Consider the following 22495-nt stretch of genomic DNA (forward strand, 5'->3'; position numbering starts at 1 on the left):
CATGCTTTGCGCATTAGTGTACAGACATAGAAGTCCATTAATCATTCCCCCGTGTCTCTTATTTAAGGATTTTTTTCTCCCACCACTAGGCCTGCGTGCTGTTTGCTCCATTTGGTCTATGACATTTGGATGATCATCTTCATCAATTGATAGACTCCTACCTTCAGGAGCACTGTCTCCCTCCCCCACATTAGTCAGTTTAAAGCCCTCCTGATGAGGTTTCTGAGATTTTTGGCAAAAACATTCCTCCCAACCGTTGTGAGGTGCAGCCCATCGCTTGCCAGAAGTCCATCTTCAAGAAACTGCAGTCTGTGATCTAAGAATCCAAACCGTTCCTGTTTACACCATTTGCGAAGCCAGCTGTTCACTTCCACTATTTTTCTCTCTCTCCCTGGGCCACATCGTTCAACTGGGAGGACAGATGAGATGACAATTTGACTCCTTTCACTGCATTGTCACCATATTTCAATCTGTGTATATTTCAATCCGTGACTTTTTTAAAAAGCACACGGAGAAAGGTTTGCCATATCGGGTGCTCTCATTACAGTATACGCCTCTTAGTAACCTGTCCCTTCAATAGAGAGAACAGTGCACGTCCCACTGTATGCTCTATAAACGACCCTGTCACTCCAGTAGTCCCAGGTGGACTGCACAGATCCTGGGAGATTCATCGTGTTGACTTGCAGCAAAACAAACAAACAAAAACAAACCCAGCAATATCTTATGGCCTTTGAAGACAAACAGATTTATAAGTCCTGGTAGCCACAAAGGGGTACTTTCAAGTTATGTGAAAACTCATTAAAACCTAGCAAACCATCTTCACAATGGGAAGCTAAATGGATGCATAAAAATGGTATTGCATCATCTGTATATTCATGGTCTCTGTGAATTCACCCAGCTCACTTTATTCGGATGTAAAATAGACAAATGACAAATTACTAACTCCAATTGTAAGGCGGGAGCAGCTTTAAGAATTTGTCCTGACCCGTTGAAGTGGTCCCTTGGGTCACCTGACTGTTGTAATCCTCTGCTGCCCTTCCTGTTTTAAGATATTCCAAAGTTGAGAGAATGGCAGAGTGCATAATTTTAACAATGACACCTGCCATTCTGAAATGTTGGGAAAGAATGGCTATCACCATCTGCCAAACACCATTTGAACCACCACCATCTGGGGAGGTAAAAACTACCTATACTGTCAAAGGCAGTATGCTTCTCAATACCAGTTACTGGACACTCCATTGCACTCGGGTCCTGCTTGCAGGCTTCCCATAGGCAACTAGTTGCCCACTGTGAGAGCAAGATGGTGAACCAAGTGGGCCATTGGCCTTGATCCAGCAGGTTCTTCTTAATGTTTTTCTGATGTTTAAACATGAAGATGGAATGGCTGTGTCTTTAAAAAAGAAAAACAGGGTTTTTGTACAGTTTGGATGCCTTTGCATAAGTATGTAGTCTGCTGACTTCTCGACAATCTGTGTTAATTTGACATTACAACGATGAAGTTATGGGCTGTATACTGCTCTCTCTCGCCCTCTCTTTTTCTCTTTGTGTGAACAATAGAGCAACAGTGGTGGTGTATCAAGCTGTTATTCGGAGAAAGTGTGAAAAGATAGAGCCTTTGCATTCTAATTATCTAAGATATTTAACATAAAAACTTAGTAACACATGGGGATAGGGTAGTGTCACTTATCCTTGTCTGGTTGTATAACTAAAATAAGGAGTTATAGAGTGGAAGAAATGTATTTTCTTTTACCAAGCTAGGTTGGTTTAGCTATATGAAAGCTTAACAGCTTCAAATAATTATTCAACTAACAGTTATTCCAATACTTTGTATCCATTTAATATTTTATTCCTTTTAGCCTTTGTGGCCAGTATGGTAGGTATAATGCACTGAACAGAAAAACAGACAGAACTAATCTGGGCAGCACACATTCCATGATTCCAAGTCTCACACACCCAGCATGGAAAAGCAGTATTTATATGGAGAGCAAAACAAAGTGACTTATTGAATTTGAGATGAATGGGACAGAAGATTGGTCCCCTTGTTTATTCTTACACTACTGGCTACTCCCTGGATTGTGTGGTACAGACAGAAGTGACCCATAGCTTGTCAGTCTGGCTACCTATACTGTTAATTCTAGCCTAGAATTTCTAGGTCAATAGGAAGCTGAAGATGAGTTTAAGACTTTGATCTCTCACCATGATATTTGCCTGACCTGTGCAATAAGTTTTCCAGTAGTAACAGATCTCAGGCTCCTCCAGTACCAGCAATCATAGTAAGTTTCCTTTAGTCCACCTGGCTGGTGAGTTGTGACCCGCAACTAGGTCATGTCACAACCTAAGGTGGAACACACCAGCAATGTCAGCATCTTTTTCCTTTTTTTTTTTTTTTTAGTCAAATCCTTTTGGAAGAAGAGAAAAAAGAAAGGTTATGTCAAGAGTGCTGCTGCATTCAGGTCCTGCTTGTGAGCTTTGTGTAGGCATCTGGCTGGCTGCTGTGAGAACAGGATGCGGGACTAGATGGCCTGACCCAGCACAGCTGTCATTAAGTTCTTATGCTATTGAAAACAAATTTTGTAGGACAGAGAGGGCAAGGGTTGAAATAGGACATCTCATCCACTCAACCTTTATAAATTACTTTGTTGGACTGCTTTACTTTCCCCTTTTATGGAATTGCATCAAACATATGAGCTTGAAATAAAATTCTACTTTGTTTTAATACTAAGAGTTGTGGTTTATTGTCTGCTGTGGGAGTGGATATTAAGCTCCCATTTGAATAGACAGATCAAGAGTACCTGATTTGCGAAAGCAGCACCATACAGTTAGAGATGACACATTCCAAGTAAATAAAATTGTGACATAGCAAAAAACCCCCACCAAACAAACATTTTAAATTATATCATTCTTTGTTGCATTACAATAAACAAATGATACACAAACAACACACACTGATTTCAGAAGTCTTTTTCTTTTCAAAGTAGCATCTGCTTCTTCACATTTTCCCTTTTTAAACCATGAATTATGTATTTTGAGGACAGCAACAGGAACTTGCCCTCAAAGGAAACGAGTACAGAAAGGCCTCAATATGGCAGCCCCTAGCGTGTGGTAGGAAGGAAAGAAAGCACTCTTGCCCCTCACAAAGATGGCCGCCCTGTTAAAAAAAAAAAAGAATTAGAAAAAGGAGGGGGGGACCCTCCTCGCCCTTCACAAAGAAGGCTGCTGTGGGAAGGGCGGGGGAACTCAGCAGGGAGGCTGGGCAATGAAGAGGCGCGTTACTGCGGGTTGCCAGGGCAACAGCCAACGGCGTGCGCGGATGGTTCCTGGTGGGCGGTTGCCCTGGGTGGTGGGTGTGAGGGAAGCCTGGCATAACTGACGGAGCGAAAGGAGAGGAGGAGGAGGCAGCGGCCGATGGGGGGAGACCGAAGGGGTGTGGGGCTGGTGGCAGCTGCGGAGAAGCTCGGAGCGCAGGTGAGGGGCGCGGCCGTCGGGGATTCAGCCCAGAAGGGCTGAGGGGAAGCGGTGCCTGGGCTGGGAGCCGCTGTGCGGAGGCTGCTGGGGTGGGTGGGCTGCGGGGGCTTTGGGGTGCCGCGGCGGAGGAGAGCACTCACAAGGGCTGCGTGGCGAAGGGTGGTAGCGGGGGGCTGCCTGCAGCGGGTGCACGAGAGCCAGCTGGGTCCCGAGACCGTGGGCGCCATGCACTATGCATGACCCAGGCGCTGAAATTTGTGGGTGCCCGGCCCCTCCTGGGGAATTTTGTGGGTGCTGCTCGGGCACCCAGGGCCCTAGGGAGTTTGGTACCTATGATCGGGTGGCTGGAGTAGCCGGAGTGGCACTAGGGCATGGGCGTGGCTTCGCCGGGCGGCATGGCGTGACTTCAGCATCCTGCAAGGACCCGAATTCAGGAGCGACGCTGTGAGAGTTGGGGGGTTTTGTTTCGTTTGTTTGGCGATTGTGATTTTGCACCGTGGTGACTCGGGAGTGTTGAGGCTGCCTGAAAGGCATTTTGCCGCGGCTTGAAGAGCTGGAGCAGAGACATAATAGCGACACACTTCTCTCTTTGTAGCTGCCTTTCTGTTTTAATTGACTCATGCCAGGCTCCCGCTACCCGGTAAGACGACCTGATGGTTACTGCCAAATTCTGCTGGTTTCCGAGTGGGTTGGGGTGTCCCTCTTCACAGCTTGAGAAACTGTTACACACGCCTGGTTTGCTGCTGCTGCAGAGCAGCTGGGATCGCTCTGCTCCAGCAATCTGTTGTAATTGTTTCCAGGGAAGCAACAGCCATCGCGTGCTCCCTCGGAGACTAGGCGAACCTCATCGCCTCCTCTGTAGCCCTCCAGCCAGCACTGGTCATTAACAAGAAAATTCTTAAGTATATCTTGCCTTCCAAACGTGAACAGATTAAAGTTGTATTTTCATAAGGATGACTTTTTGCTCCAGTTATTTTGTTGGTAATTTGTGGTGAAAAGAGTAGTGACTATTTACATCTTGACATTTAATGCACCTTGAACCTCTTATATCTTCTTCTGTCTCCTGGACTTGTAACAGGTTAACTGCACTATTACATGACTTCAAGTCTAAGGCTAGCCTCAAATCTGGGCTCTGATTGTAGTGATGCTAGTTTCCCTGCTGTTCTACTACAGCAGCAGTTTGGTAGGTGAGCACTACCATGTATTGATTTGCTATCATTCACTGTAGACTTTGAAAATAAATTAACCATTCTTTATTTCCAGAACTAGGTGCTAGTCCATTGGGTCTAATGGGGCACTGCCCTACCAACCTCTATCTGCCCTCAGCCAGGTCCCACCTGCCTGCCTTCCTACTTACCACCTGTCCAGGGCCATCAGCCTCCTCCTCCCTGGTCTCAGTGTTGCCCCTGTAGTATTCAGCAGGGAGGAGGATGGGGACAAAACTAAAATTAGTTGACTCTAGATTCCACCTATCTGCTGCCCCTGCTAGGGTAGGGTGTTTCTATTTGGAGAGGTCTGGGTTCTAGCGCTGCAGCATCTCCCTTTTCATCTAAAATCAAACGTAAGTTTTACTCAAAGAAATTAACCGAAAGACCCAATGAAATTAATGAACATGACTAAGTTGAGTCTATTAACTTCAATGTACCAACTCTGAGTAAACCCAAGTTGAATACCACCCCTATTTGCTGTCTCCCAAAAGGTAGGCATTATCTTAGGTGGTTGCATTTCTGTCTTCCAGTAATACAAATTACACACGTTTCCCGTTTCTCATTGCTTTCCTCTTTCCCACAGAGCTTCCAGGCAGCTCATGTCATTGCCTGCTGTGAGCTCATTGATGTAGTGTACATCCTTCCTTGCTCAAGGGGCTCCTTTCTCTTTCGCTTGCCAGTTGTATATTCCAATTACAAAGATGCTGATATAGAGCTGTTTTGTCCATTGTTCTGAATGTTGTCTGTGTGGAGTCCTCAGAGTTATGATTTGGTTGAAATTGATAGGCAACACTTTTGATTTAAGACTAGCTCTATACAATATGGAATTCATTGCCACAGGATTCTGTAATGCCCACTAGCTTGCATGCCTCTAAAGAAATAAAAAGAAACAAAGAAAGGTTCTGTCTGCTTGGGTTTACAATGTATGATAGCCAGCAGCACAACCTCCAATGTTTCAAAATTTCACGTCTTCCTGAAGGAGGAGGGGTGTGGTTTGGGAATTCTCATCGATCCAGCTCTGTCTCTGGAGGTGCAGGTGTCTGCAGGTCAGTAGTGCCATTCCTGTACCAGGATACTTTGACCACAGTTGTCCACACATTGGTAATGTCACAGCTAGATTACTGCAGTGCAGTCTATGTGGGGCTACCCTTGGGGTTGCTTCAGAGGCTGCAGCTGAGGCATAATGAGACGGCTAGATTGCTGGGGCAAACTACCACCTCCATATAACTCCCAACTTGTGCAATTTGCTTTGGATGCCAGTCTGCTGTTGAACCAAGTTCAAGGTATTGCTTCTTATGTACAAGGCCCTATGTGTCTCAGGACCAGGTTACTTGAGCAACCACCTCATCCCATACACACCCAGTAGGTTGCTGTGGTCGGTGGAAGGTCTTCTGTAAGTTCCAAAGATTTCAGAAGCCTGCTGTGCCATAACTCAGATCAGGGCTTTTAGTGCTTTGAGATTGTTGTTTAAATGAAGATTAATAAATCAGTGATGATGATAATAATAACAATGTCATTTTATATCTTTCTTACTTTATTTCATAAAATTTATTCACCACTTGATTGCAAAAAACAAAAAACACCCTCAAGGCAGTTTAGAACAACATGGCAATGATTTTATTATTCAGCCCCTCCCCTTCCCTTGATCCGCCCTTGAAAGCTCCTTACATTTTTCTAAATGTAACTTGTCTTCCTGGACAGAGCCAAGTGTAGATGGATTTGAACAGTAAACTTTCCTTCTGGCTATCCTTGCTTAGCCTGGCACAAAGGTTTCTGCCCTTGCCAAGCCATGGAGAGTTCTAGGCGGGTGTTTGGAATACTAAGCAGGGAATTCAACATGTAGGTTCTGCTAGTTGCTTTAGGATCTGTCAAACAGTAAATAAATGGGGGAGATGACATACATTAAAATACCCACCATCCATCCGCATGTAGTAAATATGTAGTACAAAGGGGCCTGGGCACTTTGCAGTTCTACTAGTCTCTTGCTGATAGTAGGAGGGGGGAGATAGCAGTGTTTAATGCTGAAAACTGCCTGAATAAGCCTCTGAGATAGGAAGCACCAGGCTGGGTCCCCATCTGGGCTCCACACATGAATGTTTCATGGAGGTAGAGCCCTTTGTGCTGGAGCTGCATTTGAGTCTAGTCTGGTGAAAAAAACCCAAGAAGGAATAGCAACGTGAGCCATAAGGCTTGAATTTCCTGTGGAAAGAATGGATACGTTTGTCTGGTGGAGGCAGGAAATTGCTCTGTGTGGCACTGATGTGGAGAAATAGGGCAGGAGTCTGCAAAACACATATATGCCAGGTCAGCTCTGGGAGCTGAACTCCTGTGGCTTAAGCCTTGTGTGGCCTTCCCTACTAAGGTAGGATACCCTATTTTGGGGGGGAACATGTGTTTGAGAGTTTTGCTCCTGCATACTGTGTGTGTTGTGTAGTAGTTAGACTAGGAATACCTAAATTCCAATCTTGGCTCAGCCCATGAAACTCATTGGGTGACTTCAGCCCATTAATTTCTCTCTCTCTCTCTCTCTCTCTCTCTCTCTCTCTCTCTCTCTCTCTCTCTCTCTCTGTTTAACCTACCTTACAGGATTGTTGTGAGTATTCAGAAGTGGGGGCAGGAGACATGCTGTCCCAAGTCCCTTGCAGGAAAGGCGGGATTAAAACTTAAAGAGTTCCTTATTGGATTGGGGATAACAAAATGGAATTATACTACCTTGTAATAAATATGCCAGTGCAGTATAAACTGTTCAGAGTTCATACTGGTGGCCAAGGAAGGAGAGTCCACAACCTCCCTAGGGAGACCATTCCACTGTCGAACAGCTCTTACTGTCAGAAAGTTTTTCACATGCATGTTGCTCATACTGCATGGATCCAAAACTGGTGGATGTGGCTTTCCTGTCTCCTCAGCTTGCTGTACTTCTCCCTAGTTTCTGAAGTGCTCTTACTCCCCATGGGCATCTTATCCTGCTTTCAAACTCCTGCATCTTTTCTTGCAGCTGTTGTCTTGCCTTCTTGAAAGCTGGCACCATGACCTTGACCAAGGGCTCCTTCACCTACTCCAGCGGGGAGGAATATTGTGGGGAGTGGAAGGAAGGTGAGTGAGGCTGGCCAAGTGCAGAGTGGGGTCCCCACATTGAGCCAAGTACAGGGGACGGGGTCTGTTCTTGGCGGACTGCATATAACTTCCTCTCTAGGGGCCAAACTACACATTACATTACCTGTATGGCTGTGCCTTTAAGTGCAGGGGGCTTTATCTGGTCTGGGACCATAGCATGTGGGGAAGGAACTACAGCTGCTTATACCCTGTTGTGGTCCCAACCTCCTCTCCCAGGTAGTGCTCTCTGCTCTGGTCCCACAAGTGCTCCCATCAAGATATGGAGAGAACAAGGAACCTCTTCTTGGCCACTGTATCCCATTGGCTGGCAGTTGTTTATGTGTGGTGGTGGATGGCAAAAACTGTTCTTTAGGAACATGCATGTGATATATTGGAGACTCGGAGATCCTTCACTGGCTGCACAATCAAACTTAGCAACCTTGAGGTCCACAAAGCCCTTTACGAACGGTATTGTGTCTGCACTGTGAGTCTCTGTATGAATGCATACTAAGCTCCAGCATGCCTTGTGGATGGTAGAAGGAACAAGCAACAGCAGGGGTCTGTTACATTCTTTCTCTGTAAGACATATTAGCCAGCATGACCTCTACCACTGCCCACATCCTATTCCTTTTGTCCCTTTTTTGAAATTAAAAGTGCCACCATAGATTTCATTGATTTGTTGCTTAATGGGCACCATGGTTCCCTTTTTGACAACTGACAAAAAAGCAATACTGCTTGTTCTCCCTGCCTAGGGCGCCGGCATGGTGTTGGGCAGTTGACATTTGCTGATGGCAGCATTTACCTGGGACACTTTGAGAATGGTCTCTTCAATGGCTGTGGGGTGCTCACTTTTGCAGATGGCTCCAGGTGGGTACAGGGCTGGGGGCACACACTGTTCTAGGCTTGCATTTGGTGCATGTGCATGACCTAAGCAGCCCCAAGAAAATAAGAGTAAAAGGAAGCTCTGTGGAGCAGGCTGCTCTGCTGTGTTGTTGGACTTGGAAGAATGTCTATGCCTTGCTATGCCTAGCATGAAGCCCTTTTTGTATGTGAGCATGCCTCTGTGATTCAGAACCATAAGCAAGCACTTCTTTGTCTTGGCTGTTACACCATCCTCGTCCTAGGTTCTCTGTAGTCACTGCGATTACTACAGACTCATGTTTAGAGAGCTCCTTAGTGATGCCTCTTTGGCTCTTTGCCTTCTGTACAGAATACTGTGTTCCTCCTGGTGTTTTCAGTTTCTGGCTGTATGCCATAGTACGTTATCCTTACACAATCCTATTATTGACGCAGGTATGAAGGGGAGTTTGTACAGGGAAAATTCAACGGCGTTGGAGTCTTCACACGATATGACAACATGACCTTTGAGGGAGAATTCAAGGGTGGACGTGTTGATGGCTTTGGTGAGTACTGCAAACTCCTTGTTTGGAGTAGCCAAGCAGCAACACTGATCTTCTAGGGCTAAATCTATTTTGGAAGGACGGCTGCAGTGTGGGATGGGGAGAAGTGAGAACTGGGCAAACACCATCCTCCAAAGCACAGTATAGCCTGACATATACCCCAGTGCTTCGTCTTGATTCACAGCTCTGCATTCTTGGCTCTCCTGAGCTGAAGTCTTGCAAGTCTGATCCTCTGCCTTGAGCCCTGCTGAATAATGATGTTTTGTTTTCTTCCAAAGGGCTTCTGACTTTTCCTGATGGCTCTCACGGAATCCCCCGCAATGAAGGCTTCTTTGAAAACAACAAACTCTTGCGACGGGAGAAGTGCCAGGCAGTGGTCCAGCGCGCTCAGAGTGCCTCTAAATTGGCGCATGGCCTCACAGCATGATGGGTGCAAGCTCATTACACCCTACCCCAGGACTCTCCCATGAAACTGCAGCTCAGCCTGGGGGTTGGCAGGAGTGTGGAGTGCAGGAGTCACAGAGACAGACACCATCTCTAGGAGGTAGATGATCCCAAATCAGCCCTGATAAGGTGGGCAGCCTACCCAAGTCACTTCCTTAAAACCGCCTGGCCCCCGTAGTGTAATCCGGTGCCAAACCTCAACTTATAGAGCCACTGTCCCCTGCCAAACAGAGAGTCTGTCACTCCTGAGGCTGTGGCATTCCTTTGTCAAGAGCGTTCTCCATAGGACAGTCTTCTAGTGCCCCATTTGCGGTGGGAACAGCGGGGGGGGGGGTGCTCCCACCACCACCTTAGAGGCACAAGGAATGACTCACTAATGCTTAGACATCATTTTACCTTTTTCTTAGCTTGAGACTAGTGCAGCTGAGAGTTCATGAGATTAGATGGGTTGGTCTTCAGTGTTCAAGGGAGAAGTTGGAACTTGCATTTAGCACAGCTTCCTGTCACCCTCCACAGCCCTAAACCTCTGGTTCTCTCTCTTGTCGCTTCAATGGGGTTCTTCGTTCCTTTTATTTATGTATTTATTTATTTTTAATGCAAAAAATGGAAAATTTATATACTGCAGAATTCTAGACCTTCTGAATGTGCCTTTCCCCGATGTTGTACATCAGCCCAAAGAAGGAGACTTGAGCTGCAATGCCTGCCATCCTTTAGGCCCTAGAGTATATCTGGGACGCACTGCCACTGCTTTCTGCCACTGCTTTCTGATGCTTTATCCAGTTCACTTGGGCCATTCTCACTGTGAGTATTTGGATTGCCTCTTGGGTGAAAGTCAGCTTTTCTCCCTTATATAAGGTTTGTGCTCCTTGACCCGGAGGGAGAGATCTTCCAGAGCTGTTGCATGGCATCCATGCACCATAGTGCCATAGACACAGGGCTGCGTGTATTCTGCCCTTCAAAAATGACAATTCTGTACAAAGAAAAACTGAATTCTGCAACATGTATAAATTACGCGGAAACAATTGGCATATAATTATTTATTTTGCATGATTTCTGCTTTTGCTAGTAATAGGAAAAGGCAAAAGTGCTTTGGAGAGCACTAATGCCGTATCTCTTGAACACTTGTGCACCCCCTAACTCTCTCTTCCAGTTTCTCAGATTTTATCAGGCATTGCCTGAATGCTTTTAAGCCTATCTTTTGCTGCCTTAATGGCTAGAAATTTGCTTTAAAATATACAACCAAGTCTCATGATGCTGACTGCTGTGTCCAATATTGTTGAACGCAGTCACAGAGAAATGACATACACACAGCCCTGTAGATACCCAAAAGAAGTGGTGTCCATCCCCATTTTGTCCATTAGGTCCAAAGAGGTGGTTGCACTGAGATCTGGTAATGCTGTGTAGCTCTTTAGGAGCATTTTGGTAAGGGGAGTTAAGTGAGCACTGGAGCCTTCAAAAACTAGGGAGTGTGCAGGGCATCCCTAATACATTTGCATGCTAAGCTGGGGCAATGACGTGGAAGAAAAGAAACAGCTCCTGGGAGGGTCCTCGCAGGCTGAATAGAAATATAGGGCTGGGCCAGCAGAAGGGGAAAGCTAGCTGTGGGATATCAGCCTGTGAAATGATGGGCTGGGGGGTTGAGTTGGGACTGAGTGGCCTTTGAAGAGCGACTTAGTTTCTACCCAGCCACTTTGTGTTTCTGTGCACTGAAAGTAAACATGGGATTGTTTTGGGACTGGGGGGGTGTTCTAAGCCAAGCATTGACCTGCATGGTGTGTGTCCCTAAGTGCCATGCTGGAGCCTCTTGTTACCAGCCCACCTCCACACTGAATGTCTGCGTGTCAATGCCACCCTCGTGCCTTTTGTGTCTCTGCCCATGTAAGGGCCTTGGCCAAATAAAGAGTTGCTGAATCTCTGCCTCCATGTTTTTTTCCCCCTATTGGAAGGATGTAATGTATCAGCAAGGGTGGGCTGTGTGCATGCTGTAATAGCCTTTCTAATCATCTTTATGTGGGGAATACAGCAGCAGGCACACTCAGCTCTGTATGCTGCTTTTGTTTTGTGCAGACAATCCATGCTTCCCTCCTTTGGTTCAATGCACAGCTCTGGCCTGAAATTGTGCTGGTTTCACCATTTATTCAGTCACTCTATTTCCCCTTTGCAAGCAGAGTGTACCATTACTGAGATAGTAGATGGGTCAAAGCATTTTTACCTGGAGAACATACTTTTCTAAAGATTAATTCCACCCATGCTATCTTTGTCACTGAGGGCAAGAGACTCAGCCCCAGGAAGCAGTATCTTGCAAATAAAGCATCTTCCCTGTTAAAAGGTGCTTCCTAGTTGGTGAGCTAACACCAGTCAGTACCATGAATCTATGGATCAAACAAATATGCAGCAAACTCCTTTGACATCACCTTGGAAGATTGTAATGATGGGGAGTAGGTGGATGAGGCACCTATTTCCTTCCAGATATTGTTGGATTGCAACTCTGTCCATTGGCAGACCATGGTAGTTTTAATTTTGCTGGCTCCAGCTGTTATCCAGGACCCCCCCCCCTTAGAAAAGCAAAGGACATGGGGTCTGCTTTCTTTCTCTTTGTCAGCTGGGGGAGCAGGGGAAAGGAAGTCAACCTGAAGGGATAGTGCCTCGGGCATTCAAATGTTAAATGGGCACCCAATGGTCAATTTGATACAATAGATAAGTACCCCAGCTAAGGACAAATTTGGCGATTCCAAGTAGAAAGGGTTAGAACCTCTATGAGAAAAGGAATTCAGAGCTACTGCCATGAAAAGTGCTTACTTGCCCATTTGAAAACCTTTCTGGCATCTTCCTTATGCTGTTTCACTTGTAATAATACTTTGGTTTTCAAACATGCCAATGAACGGTGTAGGTTGAATGAGCTGTATTTTAGTAAGCTGCAGGATATGAAATTCGGGGCTTAACTGGATGGCAATATGCCTGCTGCCCATTTCAAGGTTCCAACCATTGCCTGGAACAGCTTCATCTTTCAGAGCCATCCGTTGGAGGTGAAATCCTGGTGCAGCTCCCTCACTTGTGCCTCACTTAGCGGGAGCAACGGAGAGCGACAGAAGCCCCCATTTAAACCAAACCATTCCATGGCCTGTTTCAGGCCTGGGACTCCAAACTTGCTTGTTACCTGTGGAAAGAGAAAAAGTGCAGGGCACTCAGAACTGCTCTGTGGCCAACAGTGTGGCAGAGGTGTACGTGAACCCCCTTTTCCTACAAGCATCACTCAGCTCTAGGCCTGCAGAAACTGAAGAACTGCACCATCAAGGACTTGTCTGTGGTCACAGAATGTCCAGAACATTAGACATAGGCAAGTGTTATGACCCAGGAATTCCTGTTTGACAATCAACTCAGGCAAGGAGGTAATGGTGCAGATCATACTAAGCGTGAATGTTTGAAGTCAACATTGTATGTACATTTGAAGAAGTGGTTGGTTAATTCTTAGACTACATGAGGTCTAATAAAGTACTACTAGTACAAGGATATACAGTAAGCTTACAACTTGCACTCACTTTACTTATGCGATCGCAATCTTACACAGGTGGGCGGGGGAATAAATTAATACATGGAGAACTGGGGAAACTGTTCTCTGTTCTTTATTTATTTATTTTCCCCACCCATGCACCCAGCAGGTTTTCTTTGCTTATCAAGCTTTGGGAGGGAGGCACAAGGGCTCCAGAGGATAAGTACTAGAATTACAAGCCCTAGATATGTTTCTGAAATTATTAAATGGAGCCAAAATGAAACTGCCAAAAAATAAAATAAAAATTCACATTTGCATATCATGCTTTTGCAAAATCCAGAAAATTGTAGTGTGAATAAGTCACAGGTTTTGCCAAGAAAAATCCAAAGCATGGCTGACATTCCAAAAATTGTCACAAAAATAAAAATGGAATGCTGAGATGGCTCAGAACACGGATGCTCACACAGAATAGGACAGGGCAAAGTGGGAGAAATGTAAGACCAAAGGGCAAGCAAGAAAACACAATTACTTGGTCATACTGCTGACCCCTGAAGCAGATAACCTCTGCTTCAGGGAACATGGTTTGCAAAGGATAGGGAAGGATAGGACTTGACCCACAGCCTGTGTTCCAGACCATGAGCAACAACTGTATGCTGTTCTGTTGGGAGCTTCACCAAAGCCTTACCTCTTTTCCAATTGGGCCTTTTCCTCCCCATACGTTCCCAAGGAAGTGGGGTGTTCCCACTTCTTATGTCCCACTTCCCTCCCGTTTTCTGCCTCTTACCGCAATGTTAGGCTCAATGAGTCGGTGCTGCAGTGCACGGGCCTCATCCCAGCTTCCAGCACTGCACAGTTGCTCAAGCTGACAGACTGGAGAGCCAAGCACGTTGGCAAGGGCACAAATCCCTCCAGCAGCACCTGGAGGAAGGAGCATAGTTCCATCAAAAAAAAAATAGGGCACCTAGGCAGTGAAACGGGCAGCTTTGCATGATACACACACCACTTCCCCAGCATTCTTTTGCGCTCTGCTCATTTCAAACTAGCAAAGCCTGGGCCAAATGTTGGGCTCCCTGTAGCAGCTTCCAACCCAAGGAAGGAAGGAAGGAAGGAAGATAGATAGATCATACTCTGCTCAAGGGTAACCAAGTTGGGAAATGCTTTTTTAATCTCTTGACAAATGTTATAATGCACACCCTAGGCTATTTTGTAACCCTTCCCCATCTCCTGAAACAGCCAGCCAGCCACTCTCTCCAGAACTGCCCCTATGGACATCAGCTCCCAATATCACCTACCTACAATGTAACTGGCCAGCAGAAAACCAGCTGATCCTGCCAATACCTGGAAGTCCTCATGCTGGGTCTTGTGGACAAGCAGTCCAAGGCGGGTGATCTGGCAAGAGATGGGATCACTTGATAGAGGAGGACAGCAGTAGGCATCCATCAAAATGAGGGGGCAGCAGTTGACGCTGACAATGAAATCGCTGCTCTGCCATTGCTTTATTCATGTCCCCTTTAAGCTACCAGGCAGCTCCTGGTCTTAAGAAGAGCATCAGCCCCTACAGCAACTCCCCTCTTTTTGCTTCACTTATATAATGCTCTGCCTACAATGGGCGATCTCAACATCAAGTGGGGAGGGATGGATGGACTATGCTACTAAGCAAAGGGTGGTAGTCTAAGGTCATGTGGTGCTGTCACGTTAACAGCACAGCCTGCCGAATTCCTGGGTAGACAAGAGGCCCACAAAGGTGGTGCTGAACTTTTAGGCAACAGATTGTGTAATACCAAAAGGAGGTGAAATACACTTGTAGAGTCACCGCTGAAGGTCTGGGTTCGACAGAGATCACAGCCGCTTTCCAGTCACATATTTCCTGATGGATTTGTTGGGATAAGCAAATGGAGCTGTTTTATTACTGCTGATTCCTTAGCTCCACTGGCAGGATGGACCACAGTTTGAAAGTGTCTGCGTGTGAGTGTTTAAGTGTTTAGGGTTATTAAAGAGAGCACAAAACCTTCGCATCAGTTTGGAGGGGATCCAAATTTTGGGGGTTACACATTAACAAAGCTAATGAAAAGTAAGAGTGCGAGGAAACTGGCACCTGGCCCTGCCCTGACATGGAAAACAGGCTTTTCTAAGCTGTGGGCAATCATTACTTCAAAGTTAATCTTTCAATACTCTAGGAGGAGGGGGCCTGCTGGCAGGTCTCCAGATCCCCCTGTGGGCCATTAGCTTGCTTAAGAGGGCCAATACTGACAGGCCCTCCAACTCAGATTCTTGCCAGCATCCCAAGACGCAACCCGCTTTGTCTCAGCACCCGGCCTTCCCCCCTTCACTCACATTTCCACCACTGTCCTTGATCCCCACAATGTTGGGGTGCTGTGCTAGGCTGAGCACCACATCGGTGGGCAGCTCCAGATTTGTATTGGCCGGGACGCTGTAGAGTATCAAAGGGATTGGAGATGCTTCAGCTACCTGAGGACACAAAATAGCATGATCATGGCACATGGGGAAACCCACATGCAGACCGCGAGAAGCCTCCACACAGCAGGTTACCCTTCAAAGACTGGTTCACATGCTTCCTTTCACATAGTAAAATCCATGTCAACCCCAGTCATCCCCTTGCTGTGGTATAGATACACTTACTGTGTGTGCTGTTAGCCAATGTTTTCACTGGGACTGGACAGGTCTGGGTTTTTTAAATTCTCAGTGTGAAGCAATACAACAAACCTGCGGCCATGCAGATGATGCAGGACTACAACTCCCATCATCCCGGACCCTTGGGCCATGCTGGCTGGGGATGATGGGAGATGTAGTGGCGACACAGGTTTCATCATCCCTGCAAGAAAATGCTCATTTTTCTGGGCCACGTTTCTCCACTCTTCCAACACAGCAATGTTTCACAAGACTTGCAGCCCTAACATGGCATCCAATGGCTCCCAGATGGCCCTAAGAGTCTGCCAGCATCTTTTGACTTGGAGAACCATTTAACTCTTTTCAGCACCTACTAAAAACATTCTTGTTTAGACAAGTCTACCCAGGTGCTTAGAAAGTTGAGGTAATTTTAATCTGCTTTAGTATTTTAACTCTTGTATGTTTTAAAGCATAGATGTAAACCTTTCCTGTTTTGTTTTGTTTTTTAAATCTTTTTGGAAACCGTTTTTTTGTTTTTTACAATCATGTGGTGTATAAATTTTTATGAATAAATAACTTCTCATACACAAGCTAAATAACTAGTACTCAAAGGTCAGTCTCATTCCAAGGAAGAACATCATGATAACGAAAGGGAACAGGACCTGGAAGAAGCAAGTCAAGTGTTTATTCATTCTGATTTATGGGTACCCTGCTCAGTAGCTGTGGGGATATAGCACATGTTTAATACTACACGGAACCCTGCAAATGAATCATCACTGATCTGAATTAGACACAGAGAATGATGATTTAATATACAGATCTTTGTTCTAAAATTCAAGGTAGCTAGAGACCAAATGCACTCCCCTTTCAAACCCACATCTTTTACTTTCTCAAATAAGCCTTTTATTTTCTGAATAAATACTTTTTAACCCAGGCAAACACTGGTGCCTGCAATAAAAACCCTAAGCACCTTAGGGAGAAGTTGCACTTGAATTCAGAATTAAAGGTATTTATTTTAATTGGATTTCTATTGAAAATCCACTCATGCCTGCAACATCAACCAACCTGTAATACAAGTTACCACCATCTTGGTACCATCTCAGCCTTACCCCCAGTCCCTGCGGCTCTGACCAGAGAGATGCCTGCGCCTCATCCTTCACCTGTTTGTAATGATGAATCAAGGCTGCACTGGTCATGCTTCCCCGGAAGTAGCAAGGTGTCACGACGAGGGCAGCGTCTGCGCCCTTGTCAGCCATTTGTGCTGTCATCTCAATGGTGCCCCGAGTTGCTAAAGGAAGGAGGACAAAGAGGATAAATGGACAAAAATAATAAATGGGTTTTAAGAGGCCTGTAGGACCAAAGGATGGGCTCAGTGAGATTAAGAGGCTCCGAGAACCAGAGATGGAAGCAGGGGATAGAAAGTGCCTATATAAGTTCATTGCTCAGCTCTAGCATCTTAATTCAGGATGTGGTGCGGCTGGAGAATGGCATCCTCTGGCCCCATCCCCTGCATGCTGCTCACATTCACATCCGGTCCCAGCCAGCAGGAGCTTATCCTTGGGCATAGCTTGGCGCACCCGTCTCACCACTTCCAGGCGTTCTTGTTGAGTCAGGTAGGGAAATTCCCCATTGGAACCCTGCACCACAAAACCTGCAAAGAGAGAGAGAGAGAGAGTTGGAAATGGGTTTCTGTTTCCACCATGGAACTCAGCCATTTTCATCTCAAGAGTTTATGTTCTGCTTTTAAACAGAAGGACCCCCCCAAAAAAACAGAGAAACACCAAAACCTAAAAACAGTAAAATTGTGTGTGTGCGTGAAAGAAGAGGTGCCAGAACTCACCATGAACGTCTCCCTTGTTCTCTTATAATGGCAATGGCACCCAACTGAGTTCTGGCGAGTTCTGGCTGAAAAAGCTGTGTGTGTGTGTGTGTGTGTGTGTGTGTGTGTGTGTGTAGATAGTGATATAGCTATATAGCTATAGAGAGATATATAACATGATGAAATGTAAAACAAATGAGCATGAACAAAACAAGCCCAAATAGCAGTAGAAAACAATAAAGCAGGAGTGAATAAAACTAGAAGAACTAGGAGTGGAGTAGGAACCCTGATGATTTTTTTAAAAAGTGTTAACCTGTAATCTAAACAATAATTGTGCAAAAAAGGACTCCATAAATCTGCATGGGGAGGGTGCCAACACTGAGGTCTCTCTCCCCAGCTGCTGTACCTCTAATGGCAAGGGCACCCAGAGAAAGTCCCATGCAGCCAATATTAAAATCACATATTATCCAGCAGCCTGGTCCCAGGCTATTTACAGCTTTAAATGTCAACACCCTCATGACAGGGAATTGTGCCTGGAATTTTACTGGTAGCCAGTACTGAACTTTTAAAATGGGCAAGGTATGTTCATAGGAACATGTTCCAGGCAACAGTCTAGCTCATGAAGTGTGCCTCCGGGGGTAAAGTCAAACCACTGGAGAATCACAGCGCCTGCTGTGGCTGCAGAGACTGGTAACTCATAACTGCTTCCTCCTAGCTGCTGTAATTTGAGCCTATTGAAGATTTGATGAAGTCTTCAAAGACAGCCCCACATCGAGCACATGACAGTAGTCTAACCAGGATGTTACTGGAGCTGAAGTCTGGTGATCTAAGAGTGGGCTTGGCCACAAAGTCAAGAAGGTGGTAAGTGGCCAACCAAATGAAGACTTCTGTCTCACAGCTATAACAACAGTTGAGTTACAGAAGCTTTCTACTCTTGCCTGCCAAACTATGTCCAAACCCCCAGGAGAAGAAAATCATGCTGGGCAGCATTACTGACTTCTTCCTGGCAGGGCTCCTGTGCCTTTAGCAGCTGCATTTCAGACAGAAATCCAACAGGTAAGGCTACAAAAGCAGGGATGGGGAACTGTCAGCAACATAGTAACTACACTTGGAAAAGGGCAGTCACTGTAATTGGATAGGTGGTGAACCAAGACCTTTTCTGGAAAAATGCCTGGGCATGTGGAATCCAGGAAGTATGGCAGCCGGTTACTGGTAGGGTATCCATGCAAAGTTGTCCTCTGCTAGTGAAGACTAGGATAGCATCATTGGGGGGAGGGGAAGGAAAAATACGCCAAAAATGCAGGTTCCTCCCCCATCTCCAGCAGAGCGGCGGACGAAGGCCAAAGTTCGTGCAGGCAGCCATGTGTGTCTTTGAAGAAATAGCATAGTTGACAATTCAGCTGTGTACCCCTTTCCTATTTACTGGAAAAGGTCCCGCTGGATGAAACAAGTAAATGAAAGGCTTAGTTTTGCTCTGTTAAATTGTCACCACTGGAGAAGTAGCAGTGCTAGCTCTGAAGGACCTTTCAGCACAGTATGTGCATCCAGCACACACACACCCTCTAGCTGGCTGGGAATAACTGTGCCTACAATACAGTGAAACCACTTGCTCATCCATTTTTCCTGCAAAATGTTCTGTGCCTTTATCAGTTTCAGGGCAGAAGGTCTAGCAAGACACGTTGCATTTCTTAGTTCTTAAAGGCATTGAGATTTTTTTGTTTCTCTTTCCAGAGTTATAGAGAAGGGGGCCCTAGTTCACTGTGAACCTGCCTTCCAGGATACAACAAGACCCCCACAAATCTGTTTGGAGAGGATATTCCAAGAATGGGGTCCTTATCCCTAGCTACCTTACCATTGTATGAAGAGCAATTCCTCTCAAAGAGCTACACTTTGCAGAGCTCCCCCATGAAGAGGGATTTGTCTTAAACCATTCTGGAAATACAGTGGTACCTCGGGTTAAGAACATAATTTGTTCTGGAGGTCCGTTCTTAACCTGAAACTATTCTTAACCTGAGACACCACTTTAGCTAATGGGACCTTCCACTGCCGTTGTGTGATTTCTGTTCTCATCCTGAAGCAAAGTTCTTAACCCAAGGTACTATATCTGGGTTAGCGGAGTCTGTAACCTGAAGCATCTGTAACCCGAGGTACCACTGTAGTAGCTCTGGGAGGAGAACAGGGGTCTCCTAGGTACTCTTACAATTTTTGCCAGATCTCGCTGGAAATTGGCACGGCTTTGCCCAAAATCGGTGCCAATGCCAGCACCATTTCTCCAGTCGGGGCAGACTTGAGTAATCTTTCCTAATATGGCGCTCTGTGTGAGGCCTAAATTGGGCGCCCCAAAATGGATCTTCTCCATTATGGATTTTCTTAGTTTTGCATCTCCTCGGCTCAGCACCCTGTGCGGGGGAATCCAGGGCTGCTCCAATGGGGATGGGAGGGCAGGTGGCAGCGGGGTAGGGCAGCATGTCTCCTTTCACCCCAAATGACTAAACGGGAGGCGCTGCCCGTCACTCTCTGCACCTCTAGCCAAGGACAGCTCTCAGGATTATTGGGGGGGGGGGGGACCATGACTGTTCCAAGTGGCATCATAGAGCTTTAAATGAATGGTGTGGATGTGTAGTCAACAGCGTTGCCAACGCCCCCGGAACCCCACGGGAACAAACTGCGACCCACATCCCTCTCCAGAAAGTACAAAGTTGCTGCACCATCCGCCCTCTCCATTCGGTGCTCTGCCCCGCCTGCCGACCCTACCTCGGAAGGGAATCCCGGAGTAGAGGCGCACGTTCTCCTCCAGCCGGCTGTAATCCACCTCTCCCTGCGAGGTGAACGGGGTGGCCAGGGGCGGGTAGATGCCCCGCAGGTCGAGGCGCCGGGAGGGTGTCGCTGCCGATGCCCCCGCGGCAAACCTCCTGGGTGCGCTGCCCGCCCCAATCCCCGCGGGGCGCAGGCCAGGGCCTTTCTGCCGCTGCAGGCGCAGGAGCCGCGCAGCCACAGCCACCCGCACCATGGCCCTCTCGCGGCGTAGCGCTGCGCCCTGTGGGAGCTGCACAAGGCTTGATCGGGGGGGGGGGGCGGGGAGAGTTGGCGAAGTCCGCCCCGTCGGCGTGGGGTGGGAGTCCAAGCAGATCGGCCTCGCCGCACCATGAAACCCTTATCAAACTCGAAGGGAGGAGTGGAGGAGGCGCGCTGGTTTGCAGCGGCTCTGTCAGCTGGAACCTGATAGGAAGCTAAGTCGTATGCCCTGTTTCTAAACTTTGCAGGTGCAGAAAGTATGGAGAGTGGAATTGTTCATGACTGCCCCATGCCACCCTGAGCATAAATGCATAATAAAAGGATGTTTGGAGGGGCCCCAAATCCCCCCTGCCAATCTGCTTTTCTTTCAGCTAGCAGAGGTGAAGGATTGGGGGCGGGGCCTGTGGGTTTGTTGGGAATTCTGGTTTTGGTAATTGATCCATCTGTTTGAACGTTTTAGATTGCAAGCCTAAACATACTTATTAGGGAGAAAGCCTCATTATACACGCTAAGACTTCTGAGTAGACATGCATAGGACTATGCCATTAATGCACTGTTTCGGCTTTGTGAAATGTGGTGTTATATCTATTATGTATGTGGAACATGCTTTAGTCTTCTTAGGAGGAAGAGGCGTTTGCTGTCCTAATAGTAAGGTAAAGGGACCCCTGACCATTAGGTCCAGTCGTGACCGACTCTGGGGTTGCGGCTCTCATCTCGCTTTATTGGTCGAGAGAGCCGGCGTACAGCTTCCGGGTCATGTGGCCAGCATGACTAAGCCGCTTCTGGCGAACCAGAGCAGCGCACGGAAACACCGTTAACCTTCCCACTGGAGCGGTACCTATTTATCTACTTGCACTTTGACGTGCTTTCGAACTGCTAGGTTGGCAGGAGTGGGGACTGAGCAACGGGAGCTCACCCTGTCGCGGGGATTCGAACCACTGACCTTCTGATCGGCAAGTCCTAGGCTCTGTGGTTTAACCCACAGCACCACCCGCGTCCCTGTCCTAATATTAGGCACCAGGAATTTCTGTACCTTGAACAGCAGGTCTTATCTCCTTTTGCTGAGCCAGTTTGGCATTAGTTGCTAGAAGTTGGTATTTAATGTGACATATGTTTGTATTCCATGTGTGACAGGTAGAGGAGATGGGGTTTGGGGCAGATATATTATTGCCAGCTACTGTAGTTAGTGAGTAGATACACAGGATGGAGGTTCTGGGTATAGACAATGAAAGACTCTGCAAAGATCTGCATGCAGATGGTTATATGAGCCTGCTGGGCCTCCATTGATTCTTTCACCATTCCTTCATTCCTGGAATAGCTTTTGATTTGCAGCCAGTTTTCATCTCCAGTCATTCAATCATAGCAGCTCAGATCAGGCCCACGCTGAGATTTTTGCTGCTGCTCAGGCTCCGAGCCTTCCGCACTACTTGAGGAAAGATGCACTGTTACATTAGAATCCCTAGGAGATGCTTTGAATCTTGACTTCCACATATGCCCCCTCCACCCCCATGCAACAGAGTGCAAACAGTTTTGGACTGTAGCATCTCATGGGCAAAATTGCCACCGTGCGCCTATCTGAATAATATGGAGCTGGATCAAAGAGGCATTGTGGATAGCTCAGCTCAGTTGGACCTAGTGGGTATAAAATTAGCACTTGTTGACCTAAGAAAGTCCCTGCTCCTGTAACAGCTGTGGGGCTGGCAAAAATGTCACACATGAGGCTGATAGGAGAAACGACTTGCTGAATTTCTGCCCATTATGCACTTTGAAAGGAGTGGGTCACCTTCATCCCTCCAGAAGTTGTTGAACTCCACTTCCCATAGTTATGCTGGCTGGGGCTGATGGGCCCTGGAGCCCCACAGAATGTGCAGAGCCACAAGTTAATCACCTCCTGCTTCACAGCAACCCAAAGAGGACATCAGATTCCCGCGGG

At 46.8% G+C, this 22495-nt stretch overlaps 2 protein-coding genes and 1 long non-coding RNA gene across 5 annotated transcripts; 2 read left to right on the top strand and 1 right to left on the bottom strand.

Annotated features, from left to right (window-relative positions):
- The first annotated feature begins 543 nt into the window (after window positions 1-543).
- On the top strand, window positions 544-2716 carry LOC308584568. The gene is made up of 2 exons (XR_014006926.1): window positions 544-758; window positions 2393-2716. It is a non-coding gene; the product is annotated as an uncharacterized lncRNA (long non-coding RNA).
- A 613-nt stretch (window positions 2717-3329) lies between these two features.
- MORN4 (MORN repeat containing 4) lies at window positions 3330-11525 on the top strand. Of its 3 annotated transcripts, none has more exons than XM_081191435.1 (6): window positions 3346-3465; window positions 4544-4652; window positions 7669-7766; window positions 8519-8633; window positions 9060-9169; window positions 9445-11525. In XM_081191435.1, the coding sequence occupies exons 2-6, from the start codon at window positions 4561-4563 to the stop codon at window positions 9591-9593; spliced, it is 564 nt and encodes a 187-aa protein (XP_081047561.1). In that variant the 5' UTR covers window positions 3346-3465; window positions 4544-4560; the 3' UTR covers window positions 9594-11525. The 3 variants fall into 3 exon arrangements, with proteins under 3 accessions (XP_081047562.1, XP_081047561.1, XP_081047563.1); XM_081191437.1 differs by having other exon boundaries at window positions 3349-3465; window positions 4544-4648; XM_081191436.1 differs by lacking the exon at window positions 4544-4652 and having other exon boundaries at window positions 3330-3465.
- A 972-nt stretch (window positions 11526-12497) lies between these two features.
- HOGA1 (4-hydroxy-2-oxoglutarate aldolase 1) lies at window positions 12498-20575 on the bottom strand. The gene is made up of 7 exons (XM_081191434.1): window positions 20302-20575; window positions 17251-17379; window positions 16889-17016; window positions 15435-15569; window positions 14393-14489; window positions 13885-14018; window positions 12498-12767 (listed from the first exon to the last, which is right to left on the bottom strand). Exons 1-7 carry the CDS (start codon window positions 20555-20557, stop codon window positions 12618-12620), a joined length of 1029 nt encoding a protein of 342 aa, XP_081047560.1. The 5' UTR covers window positions 20558-20575; the 3' UTR covers window positions 12498-12617.
- Window positions 20576-22495: the final 1920 nt, after the last annotated feature.

This window comes from Podarcis bocagei (genome assembly GCF_964188305.1).
Source record: "Podarcis bocagei genome assembly, chromosome: 4".
NCBI classification, from domain to species: Eukaryota; Metazoa; Chordata; class Lepidosauria; order Squamata; family Lacertidae; genus Podarcis; species Podarcis bocagei.

Excerpts from the sequence above, each read along its gene's own strand:
- MORN4 (XM_081191435.1), top strand. The coding sequence starts at position 4,561 with ATGACTTCAAGTCTAAGGCTAGCCTCAAATCTGGGCTCTGATTGTAGT. Across the intron at positions 7,767-8,518 it reads TTGTGGGGAGTGGAAGGAAG|GGCGCCGGCATGGTGTTGGG; the intron begins GTGAGTGAGGCT and ends CTCCCTGCCTAG. Across the intron at positions 9,170-9,444 it reads TGGACGTGTTGATGGCTTTG|GGCTTCTGACTTTTCCTGAT; the intron begins GTGAGTACTGCA and ends TTTCTTCCAAAG.
- HOGA1 (XM_081191434.1), bottom strand. The coding sequence starts at position 20,557 with ATGGTGCGGGTGGCTGTGGCTGCGCGGCTCCTGCGCCTGCAGCGGCAG. Across the intron at positions 17,380-20,301 it reads CTCCGGGATTCCCTTCCGAG|GTTTTGTGGTGCAGGGTTCC; the intron begins GTAGGGTCGGCA and ends CTCTCTTTGCAG. Across the intron at positions 14,019-14,392 it reads GCTGGCCAGTTACATTGTAG|GTGCTGCTGGAGGGATTTGT; the intron begins GTAGGTGATATT and ends TCCTTCCTCCAG.